Source organism: Priapulus caudatus, unplaced genomic scaffold, assembly GCF_000485595.1.
Source record: "Priapulus caudatus unplaced genomic scaffold, Priapulus_caudatus-5.0.1 Scaffold625, whole genome shotgun sequence".
Classification (NCBI taxonomy): domain Eukaryota; kingdom Metazoa; phylum Priapulida; class Priapulimorpha; order Priapulimorphida; family Priapulidae; genus Priapulus; species Priapulus caudatus.
This window is the reverse complement of record NW_014577686.1, coordinates 65,683-77,095: the sequence shown is the minus strand read 5'-3', so window position 1 is coordinate 77,095 and position 11,413 is coordinate 65,683. Positions and strand designations below refer to the sequence as shown.

Here is an 11,413-nt window from a genome sequence, read left to right as displayed (position 1 = left end):
TTCCGCGCGTGTCGAGGTGACGGAGAGATTGATCGGAGCGGGGTTCTGGTAGAACGGACGTGTGTCGCGTTTTCGGCCGTTTTATTTTCGCGTCGTTCCACACCGACCTCGGTCTGTTTCGAGCGCTCGCCTCTTTTCCTCCTGCATTTCGCATCTGCCCGCGTGCCTTTCGACTTCACCCATCCAATCGTACCGTCCGTTGCCGTGCCGCTCTGTTACGCCACTCGCTTCTACACCTCTTCTCCATCGTGGCCCATCGTCCTCTGCTCTCCAGTGGTCTTGGTGGCGGCAAGTCGTACAGACGCAGGTGAGGTGGGGTGGATGGGGGGGGGGGGTGCTCTCTCATACGGTAGGAATGTTTTACATAATATTATTATATAATATATAATATTATATATAATATATATATATATAATATAATATATAAATAATATATAATATATAAATAATATATAATATATATATAAGCATAATGTTTACTCCTAATAATATAAGGAGGTTACATATGATTACATATAACGGTATATACACATATAGCGCAGACCTGCCAACCCTTACGATTTTTTCGTATTCCTTTTGAATTCCATGATGTTTCTACGAATGTACGATCAAACTGAAAAAACTTACGATTTTTTACGACTTGTGAAATTAATGTTTTTTTACATTGTGAGCGCGAGAAATATCTGGCGATGTGTGGGCGCAGCCATATTGGATCACACGTTCACGGTTTGTTCTCGCGTGATCTAGGAGTTAGTCCCATCATTTATTGCGGCGCATAACATACAAACAAAATGGCCGCCTGCTGCAAGAAAAGAAAATCCTTACTATTTTCATGAATCACAGGTTGGCAGGTCTGATAGCGGTAGATAACCGGGTTGTATGTGTTGTATGTGTGTGTGACAGGACGTGGAACTGGAGATGCTGAGTGAGATCACGCACCTGGAGGAGATCATGGAGGCGCTGAAGAAACACACGGCCGAGCCGAAGTCGCTGCCGGACATGAGCGAGCAGGTCATACGCGATGTGCGCGGCTCCGAGAGCACGACCTCCTTCTTCCAGGTAGCACAGTGAGAGAGAGAGAGAGCAGAGAGAGAGAGAAGGGAGAGGGCGAGAGAGAGAGAGAGGGAGAGGGAGGCGGGAGAGAGAGAGAGAGAGAGGAGGGGAGAAGAGGGAGAGAGAGAGGGAGAGGGGGAGAGGGAGAGGGAGAGGGAAGAGAGAGAGAGAAGGGGAGAGAGAGGAGAGGGAGATGGGAGAGGGAAGAGGGGGAGAGAGGGGGAGAGGGAGAGAGAGGCCAGAGAGGAGCGAGAGAGAGAAGGAGAGAGAGAGGGGAGAGGGAGAGAGAGGAGGAGAGGGAGAGGGAGAGAGAGAAAGAGAGAGAGAGAGAGAGGGGAGAGAGAGGGAGAGAGCGAGAGAGAGAGAGAGAGAGAGAGGGAGAGGGGGAGAGGGAGCGGGAGAGAGAGAGAAGAGAGGGGAGAGAGAGAGAGGGAGAGGGGAGAGGGAGAGGGAGAGAGAGAGAAGAGGGGAGAGAGAGGTAGAGGGAGAGGGAGAGCGAGAGGGGGAAGAGAGAGCGAGAGAGAGCGAGAGAGAGAGAGGGGAGAGAGAGGGAAGAGGGAGAGAGAGGGGAGAGGGAGAGGGAGAGAGAGAGAGAGAGAGAGAGAGAGGGGAGAGAGAGGGGAGAGAGCGAGAGAGAGGGGGGAGAGGGAGAGAGAGAGGGAGAGGAAGAAGGGGGAAGAAAGAGGGGAGAGGAGAGGGAGAGGGCAGAGAGGAGAGGGAAGAGAGAGTGGGATGAGGAGGAAGAGAATAGAGGGGGAGGGGAGGAGAAGAAGAGAAGAGGGGGGATTGGGGGGAGGAGGGGGAAAGGCGAGAAAGAGAAGGGGAAGGAGGAGAAGAGCAAGAGGATGGACGGGGGAAGAGAGAGAGAGAGAGAGGAAGAGAGAGAGCCAGGTAGAGAAAGAGTAGAGAGAGAGAGGGGGAGAGGGAGACACGAGAGGGGGAGGAGAGGAAGAGCGAAGGGAGAGGGATGGCGGAAGGAAGAGAGGAGAGAGGTGTGAGAGGGGAGAGCAGAGAGGCGGGAAGGAGGAGAGAGAGAGATAGGGGGAGAAGGAAGAGAGATAGAGAGAGGGGGAGAGGGAGACAGTAGAGCGGGAGAGAGAAGAAAAAGAGAGAGAGAGAGGGGGGGGGAGAAAAGATGAGATGGCGAGGAGAGAAGAGGAAGATGGAGAAAGAGAGAGAGAGAGAGAGAGGAGAGAGAGAGAGGCAGTATCAGAGCGCAGCAGAGCACCGGAAGAGAAAGAGAGAGAATTACAATGTCTTTGGTCTTTTCTTATACGTTTCTTCTCGCCGCACCGTTCACCTCGTGCCTCCCTGTCTTCCTATTTCATATTCCTCTTATTTATCGCTTCTCATATTATGCTCTCTCCATCCTTCTATCCTATCTCTATTCACTCCGCTCCATCACTCCCTTATGATTCTCTTCCCCACTTCCTACCTTCCTCTCTCTCGCCTGCCCATATCTCAGTCTCCATCGTCCCATATCTCACTATCTTAGAGCATTTCCACAGGCCATAATAGAAATATTGTTTGTTTGCCCTCACCCGACCGATCCGCCAAAAAGGAGCCGACTCAGAAAAATTCTATTGATCTTTCCCATTCTTTTTTTTTTATACAAATTGTATCACTGTACATTATATAAATCTGTAGGCAATACATTATATGTACCAAGCAAAACAAACAGTCAACATAAAAGGTATCTCCACACAAGCACCAACCGAGCATGTAGACACCATGCTGAATTTGTAAAAAGACCCCCCTCAAAAAAAAAAAAGACTACCTACCTACCCAAACGTTTCAGCTGGGTCCGGTGAGGGCAAACAAATTTTTTAATTGTGGCCTAACGTCCAGCGCGGACGATGGCCCCCCCCCTTTCTCGCTGTGACGCGCCTCGATGCCGCTCCCCTCGTGTGTCCACACGTCCTGCCTGAGACACTTACTGCCTAAGAGACGTATAACTATTCCAGTGTGAACAGGGCTTATGGGACTGTTGAAGTAATGTCACGTGATATAGGTACTTCTATCTACCTGCCCAGGTAATGTAAACCAGATTTTGGTTGTGTCTACAGGTCTTTTGTTCTAGACATCTTATCTATCCTATAATCTAATAAGGAATGATCACATGTTTCAGAAACTAAATGACACGGCGAATGTACCGTAGCAGCTTCCTTCATTCCCCGTCTTCTCCAGAGCTATAGTTATAGTTAAGTATAGTTATAGTAAGTATAGTTAAGTATAGTTATAGTTAAGTATAGTTAAGTATAGTTATAGTTAAGTATAGTTAAGTATAGTTATAGTTAAGTATAGTTAAGTATAGTTATAGTTAAGTATAGCCAGTTATAGTTAATGTAACTAAAGTAATGTAGAGTTATAGTTTCAGCTTGATGTAGATAAATTATCATGTGATAAAGTATTCTGGCGTGTTTCTTGCAGGCGCGTGAACGAGCAACGTGCTAATTCGGTTGTTCTTTAAGTTTCTCTAATTGCTAATGACCGTACCTTTCTTCGCTTGCAGGCGTCGCTACAGGAAGCCAGCAGCACAGGCTCGAGCAATGCCAGTACGCCCTCCTCACCCTACCCGCCAGTCATGACGTGGCCCGCGTGGCCCGAGGGGCTGGAGAGGGGCATGCCCGAGCGGCCACACACAATATCCAGGTACCGGATGAGTGTCGCTTGGTGAGCTTGTGCTTCTTAGCTTCTGTAGTCATTTATTTACTAATTTATTGCTAACTTATTGCCTTTTTTGTTAGCGTGCATTTGATTTTGCGGCATAGATGTCCTCGCTGGTTGTGCTATTTTGTTAGCATTTTGCACGTATTTGCATGGTGTTTTTTTTTCTTTGTGTGATTTATGAGTTAAGTGGAGTAGGGGGACGAACAAGCAAGATATAGTGTTTACACTGAGTGTGCAAAGTTTGCATTTTATGAAATGTATATGGGCTGTTTGGTTGACGTGCTGAAGAATATTCAGTCAGAGGGCGCTGTGCATAGTTTATGCTATTCCTGACCTCGCAGATTTGCAGTGCATACTGATAAGTGGCATTACTGTGCCTGTTCCTAGCTATTGCTAAACTGCATGATACTATGAGTTCTAGGTGTTAGTGTCATTAATGGGTTTCCACAGTATCCCTCGTAAGCTGAACAAGCACATCCGCTCGTCTTCCGCTTGATATACAAAACATTCGATCTTTAGTATATCATTGTGCAGCTAGCTAACTAAATAGGGGACAGTTCTCATAAGATATCTTAGGTGAAAGCCTCCTAACTTATGCTTCGACAATTCGCAGGTTGTTTCAGGATGCGCATGCAACCTTTGCTGAAAGTCGCCCCTGGGGGATTCTGTTTTGCCGATTTTGCTGTCAGTTATATCGCTGTGATTGATATGCTAAGCCCCAACTTCCATGCACACCCCGTCTCTTGTCTTCTCCTCGATGCATAGTTCCCAGGTGCTGCGCCGCTTCTGACTGCTTCTTGCAAACTCTATGAGCGTCACAAAATTACGTCGGCATTTTTTTAGCCTTCTGTCTCCATCTTCGTTTGTTAGCCTGATCCGGGGAAGCAGCATTCCTCTCTCCTGCCCCATCGGAACATCATTATGCTTGTAGCCGTGCATGTATTTATTTTGCTAATAGCTTAGCTAATTTCTATGCAGAACATAATAAAGGTAGAACAGTGTGGAAGTTGATTAGTTATAGGTTTGCATATTTATTAAGTTTGCTTACTTCTATGCAGTGCATACAATAGATGTAGAACAATATGCAAGTTGATTAGTATTAGGTGTGCATATTTATTTATTTTGCCTACTCCTAAAATGGAATACTGAGGAAGTTGATTAGTTAGAATGTCTTGCACGCACGTAAATGCATGCTTAATAAACAAAACTGAAAAACAATGATGCTTGAGATGAGACTATCCATCCCTGGTGGGTAAGTATGTTGTTGACGTATGAACACTAGTGCACGTACCAGTAATACCATAACAACAAGTATATTGCAGTTACACTGGTATAATAGCGATGCTGTACTGGCTGTCGATTTATTGATGTGGATTGTTTTACGTTGACTGCAGTCCGTATGAGCATCACCAGGCGCCATCACGACCCCCACTGACTTCACAGACATTTGAACCTCCTGACAAGATCATGGAACGCTCAATGTCTACACCAACCAATTCACTGCCAAGGTAGAGTGATACCGCGATCAAAAACTTGCCAGTAGACCAATCAGTGTGCGCATCTCACGTGTCTTGTCGAAGCGACAAGTAGCGGTTCGTCGGCTCCGCAATGTTGAACAACGTATAATTCAACATGGTCGCATCGCAGGTATGCGCACACGAGCGATTCTCGTTGCCTCGTCGACGGTTGGTTGAATAGCTCGCATGTTCCTGCAGTGAGATTTGAGATGTGCTAACTCTCGGTGTTTCTGTTACAGACCTGAGAGAAGGACTAGCTCATCCTCCCAGAACAGCACTTCATCGAAAGAGCAGCAGCAGCAGCAGCCACAGGTAAGACTCAACAAGGGAGCTTCTCTGTAACCATTTCTTATTGAGAGAAATATGCTTTTAGTAATTCAACACAAATATTGTCGAAAAGGTTTTGATTTCCGTTGCATGCTCGTAATTATTAAATATTTAAAATTGTCAGTGAGTCATTGTTAACAATTATTTTTAAACTAAAATTGTGAATGTTAAACTGAAGTTTTTCTAACCTTGTAGCAGCAGCAACAGCAACAGCAACAGCAACAGCAACAGCAACAGCAACAGCAACAGCAACAGCAGCAACAGCAACAGCAACAGCAACAGCAACAGCAACAAGAATTGATACAGCAACAGCCTCCTCTGCAGTGGCAACAGCAGCAACAGCAGCCTCAGCAGTGGCAAGAACAACAGCAACAGCAGCCTCAGCAGTGGCAACAACAACAGCAACAGCAGCCACAGCAATGGCAACAACAACAGCAACAGCAGCCTCAGCAGTGGCAACAACAGCCACAGCAACAGCAGCGGACACAGCAGCAGCCACAGCAGCAGCAGCAGCAGCAGCCTCAGCAGTGGCAACAACAGCCACAGCAACAGCAGCAGCCACAGCAGCAACCACAGCAGCAGCAGCAGCAGCAGCAGCAACCACAGCAGCAGCAGCAGCAGCAGCAGCCGCAGCAGCAGCAGCAGCAGCAGCCTCAGCAGCGGCCGCACCACCATCAGCAGATGCCCCCGCGCAAGCCTGTGAAGCCTGCCAAGCAGAACGTAGCCGCGTGTGCAATAGCGGCCGCTGCTGGCGTTCACTCGAGAGAGCCGACACCACCTGTCACCGGCATGCCAGACTTCAACCAGACCGCACACAATCAAAGTAAGGCTCTCTTCCTTCTCCCTCTCCCTGTCCCTCTCTCACTCCCTCTTCCTCTCCCTCTCCCTCTCCCTGTCTCTCTCTCACTCCCTCTTCCTCTCCCTCTCCTTCTCCCTGTCCCTCTCCTTCTCCCTCTCCCTCTCCCTCTCCCTGTCAATCCTCCACTCCCTCTTCCACTACATCTCATCTTCATCACTCTCTGTCTCCATCTTATGTTCTCCCTCTTTGTCTACCTCCCTCTTTCTCCTGTGAGCCTTTTTCCTTTCCGCTGTGTCTGCAACTACAGTCTTGTCCTCCCAAAATGCTTGCTATCTTTTTTCCAATCTCTATCTTCCCCAGTCTCTGTCTTTCCCCATTGCGCTTATGTGCACGCCTAAACTAATATAGGTGTGGAATTATGAGAATAATCCAGTACAGTGTATAACATGTGCATTTATGATGAGAAGTGTTTGCTGATTCGGTGGCGCGCTGTATTTCTAGTTGTGCCTCAGCCAGTCTACATGAGTTTGGAAGAGCTAGAACAAACCAGTAAGCAGCAGCAGCTTCCTCAGCCACCACCACAGGATCAGCAGCAGCAACAACAACTACAGCAACAGCAGCTACAGCAGCAACAGCAGCAGCAGCAGCAGTGCCCTACCAGTGCTGGAGGTCAGAATAGGGTACGTATGATGTGCGTTAGTTGTCACACTGAGAAGAGATTTCGTTCCTAGCGATTTTCGGCGTTAGACAGCATATCCAGTGTGACGTAGTGAAGAACCGCATATGTCAGCGAAATTAGTGACGAAAACGGCAGCTAGGTTCGCGGGAACGCTGAATGACTCGCCGAGAAAAGCAGCGAGGCGTTTAATCGCTGCTGCACCTAACCTTTTCATCGGAGAGTTGATCGCCGCGATTAACGTCCAATCACAGTGCTGATCGATGCGTGACGTTTTGCTTCCTCGCGCAGGCATCGATGGGTGGCGCCACCCAGGAGCTGGCGCAGGCCCTGCAGCGTCGCCTGAGCCGGGAGAGCGGCAGCCGACAGTCGCTGCAGTCGAGCGGCTACGGCACGCAGCCGCCGTCCGAGTCCGACGCCTTCGAAGGTAGGTCAGCGCGGCGCGTGGCAGCGCGGAGGCTGTGGGGTGCTAGGTGTGAGGGCGCCACCTCCCTGGTTGAATTAGCGAGTTATTGGGGGCCCGACGGACGAGAAACGATAAGTGGTTAGAACGTCGTATAAAATGTGATAACATTTGAATAAGTGGAGTGACGTGCAAAAGTAATGATATTTTAGTGGTTTTAGTCGGGAGTATTCGTTTCTGATGATGGGCTTCAGGGGAAGAGGGATAGAACCACCTATCTGGGGACGTGAGCAAGTTAGTTTATATTATGCCAAAATGTTTAGGATGATGCTCTCTGAGTATTTTCTCTAACGTTTGCTACACGGCAGCACTCTTGCTTTGCTCGCAGCGTGGTCACCCGAGTTTATATTTCACAGAATTGCACCTTCTGTGATAGTGTTTGCGCCAGCACACCTAATGATCGCTGTCGTTTCATGGCCGTTTCGATTCGTTTATCAAAGGAAATGTTTTTGGTTCTCGTGCTATGATCCCATTTCATTTTCGCAGCGTATCGCACGTATGTTCTCTGTGCAATATAGCGTTTATTATCCAGTGGACATCAGCATGAGGTGTTCGTTTTGCACTGCACAGCGCTGCTCCCTGCGTTTAGTTTGTTTTGTTTTTATGCGCACCGTTGTACGAATTGTGTTTCAGAGTTTGACGATATGTACAATGGCCTAGTAAACAAACGTGGTTTAGACAAGTACTGCACACTGCCTAGAAACTTTGAGTTGTCCCCGCAGCTTAAGCAGTTGCTCAGCCGGAGGCATAACTCTGTGTCAGGTTCGTGTGGCGCGAGTAGAGGCAGATGTAAGGCTATGCACGTGTACGGTAGAGTGGGGTCGTCTGCGTCTCTGCCTGTGTCTTGGTATCCGTGTAGTGGTGCATGCCATAACTAACCTTCTGTTCCGATCGCATTCTTTGTGGTGACTAACAAAGCTGTTTTCAGGCTTATAGTGGGTGCCGGTCCGGCACCTATATTTGAGTAGCAAAATCGCTTGGAGGAGTTGTGTGAGATAATGGTGTAGGTTGGTTAGGTTAGGGTGAGGGTGGTTGGGTATGTTTGATGATAATTTTCTACTAACAGATGGCTTTCAGCTCTTCACCTGATTCGTCTCTTGTCTACATGGCTTCCCCTTGCTTTCCTCATCTGTTTCATGTGCCTACGGTAGCGATAAACTTTGCTGATAGATCTCTTATGCAGTGTTCAATGTTCATAACAGCTGAAAGTAACATTATTATTTGATTTATGTAGTATTATACATTCATCGTGGTATATTAATTCAAGGTCTCCTCAACATTCGAATTTATTGCGAATAACATGCCGCTAATTCATTCTAGAGCTTTTGTTTCATAACAAATCGAGATGCGGTCAGAGTGCGGAGATAAATTGATCGCGTCGACAACTCGTATAAGTCGCGTGACGAGATGCATTCATTCGCAGCGTGTCCGGAGTATTTCAACGCCAAAAGCGTGCCAGGTGGCGCCACCGTAGGACGGGCGAGCGCGGCGAAGCCACCTCCCCCGGTGAGGAGGACGTCGTCCGTGACGGCGCCGACCAGCATGCAGAAGCAGTTCGCCGGGTTCGTGTTCTCTATCTCACTGCTATCACACGTAGTAATGTAGTGTGTGACACATGTAGTAGTGTAGTGTTTGACACATGTAGTAGTGTAGTGTTTGACACATGTAGTAGTGTAGTGTTTGATTCACTACACTACACTACTACATGTTTCACTACACTACACTACTACGTGATTCACTACACTACACTACTACGTGTGTCACACACTACATTACTACGTGTGACACACACTACACTACTACGTGTTTCACTACACTACATTACTACGTGTGACACACACTACATTACTACGTGTGTCACACACTACACTACATTACTACGTGTGTCACACACTACACTACTACGTGTGTCACACACTACACTACTACGTGTGTCACACACTACACTACTACGTGTGTCACACACTACACTACACTACTACGTGTGTCACACACTACACTACTACGTGTGTCACACACTACACTACTACGTGTGTCACACACTACACTACTACGTGTGTCACACACTACATTACTACGTGTTTCACTACACTACACTACTACGTATTTCACTACACTACACTACTACGTGTGACACACGTAGTAGTGTAGTGTGTGACACACGTAGTAGTGTAGTGTGTGACACACGTAGTAGTGTAGTGTAGTGACACACGTAGTAGTGTAGTGTAGTGAAACACGTAGACGCCGTGCCTCTAGCATCGTGTGAGACTGCTGGGCAGTGCAGACTATATTAGCCACTGGGCTGCGCATTCCGCCGCACGTGTCTCTGGCAAGTTGTTAACGTTGCTGTGTGCAAGTTTCTTGCAGTTTACCGAATAGTAAGTAAGCATGCCGTAAAGGGAAGCAGTCGGGTAGAGTGTAACTTTGTCAGAGGTGGAAGTCGCTTCCAATCGGATAGCAGATCTAGAATTGAAACTAATCTTTACATCTATTTTGGTTGGCAATGTATAAATTACAATAAAATATACGTTACACGGCTATACGTGTGAAGGGGAAGCCTGGACTATGATGCAAATCTACTGTCACTACCTTCGTGGGATAGATGAGCTTGTCATTCAATGTCATTGAAATATTAAATCAGCGATGAACTAATGCGAAATGAAATATGACACATGTAACGTTATCCAATGAAAAATCCTTTAAAACATTTATGAGAGAATCGTTTTCCCCGAGTCTAATCGAATATAACACCTTGGACAAAATATTACCTGTGAAAGCGATGAAGCATTTATTACACATCTATTGACTGACGGCCTAATAAAAACAACTCAAGAGAACCTTTTCTTCAAGTCTCCTCAGAGACCATATCTGGTACGAAATATTATCTGGGATAACAATGAAGTATGTACGCCACATTTAAGGACATCTAATAAAAACATCTAAGCCAATTACGAGAAAATTATTTCCCATGTCTAATCAGCGATCACACCTGGGACGTAATATTGCCTGCGATATCGACGAAATGTCGCAGGGTTCGTAGCGGGTTTTCCAAAGTCTTATAAGTACTTATTTTGCCCAAAATAAAATAAGGGCCCTTATTAGTACTTATTTTTGGTGAAATCTTAGAAAAGTACTTAATAGTCCTTATTTTTTTAATTGTTTTATAAACTGTTCTCGACTTAGAGTAAGAATTGTTGTATATAAATATTATTAGTGTACTTTAATAGTTGGTGATCTATCAGAAATTGCGTAAAAAAGTCTTTTTTTGGCCTCCAGAAAGGGTCTTATAAGTCCTTATTTCAACATGTGTCTTACTACTATGAACCCTAAAAATAATACCTAATATACCTAATAACATCTAATAATTATTTAGAAAAGTCTTAATTACTAAGGCTAATCGGACATGACGCCGGCGTGCGCGCGTGTTTCGCGAGCCTGCTGACTAACCTCACCGCATCCTTCGCAGACCAAAGACGTCGGCTAAGCCTGCTGGATACGCGCGATCTCACAGCATCGCCGGCGACATGCACGCGTACGGTGGCGCCACCACCGTCGCCGGGGCGGAGAACGGCGACGAGTCGCAGACGACGACGCCCGTCAACAGCGACGACGACGCCGTGCTGAATCGCGTCAGCCTCATACACAGCCTCAACAGCAAGTTTGCCGAGTCGCTGCAGCACAGCACAGCGATGACCGGTCTCCAGCATCCGCCAGGTCAGTCGCTGACCCCCGCCCGACCCTGTCGGGGCGTCCGCCCGGTCAATTGCTGACCCCCGCCCGACCCTGACGGGGCCTCCGCCAGGTCAGTCGCTGACCCCCGCCCGACCCTGTCGGGGCGTCCGCCCGGTCAATTGCTGACCCCCGCCCGACCCTGACGGGGCTTCCGCCAGGTCAGTCGCTGACCCCCG

The 11,413-nt window shown here is 47.5% G+C and overlaps 2 protein-coding genes across 2 annotated transcripts in view; both read left to right on the top strand.

Annotated features, from left to right (window-relative positions):
* LOC106812237 (MTSS1-like protein) overlaps positions 1-5,582 on the top strand; it is a 93,901-nt gene extending 88,319 nt beyond the window's left edge. Inside the window, exons 8-11 of the mRNA XM_014816067.1 lie at positions 904-1,059; positions 3,566-3,705; positions 5,118-5,231; positions 5,480-5,582. Of these exons, the coding sequence (XP_014671553.1) occupies positions 904-1,059; positions 3,566-3,705; positions 5,118-5,231; positions 5,480-5,582 (513 nt within the window). The remainder of the gene's footprint in view (positions 1-903; positions 1,060-3,565; positions 3,706-5,117; positions 5,232-5,479) is intronic.
* Positions 5,583-6,176: 594 nt separating this feature from the next.
* Positions 6,177-11,413, top strand: part of LOC106812238 (myb-like protein P) — a 7,479-nt gene continuing 2,242 nt past the window's right edge. Inside the window, exons 1-6 of the mRNA XM_014816068.1 lie at positions 6,177-6,390; positions 6,868-7,046; positions 7,334-7,469; positions 8,139-8,267; positions 8,929-9,067; positions 10,972-11,219. Of these exons, the coding sequence (XP_014671554.1) occupies positions 6,249-6,390; positions 6,868-7,046; positions 7,334-7,469; positions 8,139-8,267; positions 8,929-9,067; positions 10,972-11,219 (973 nt within the window). The 5' untranslated portion in view covers positions 6,177-6,248. The remainder of the gene's footprint in view (positions 6,391-6,867; positions 7,047-7,333; positions 7,470-8,138; positions 8,268-8,928; positions 9,068-10,971; positions 11,220-11,413) is intronic.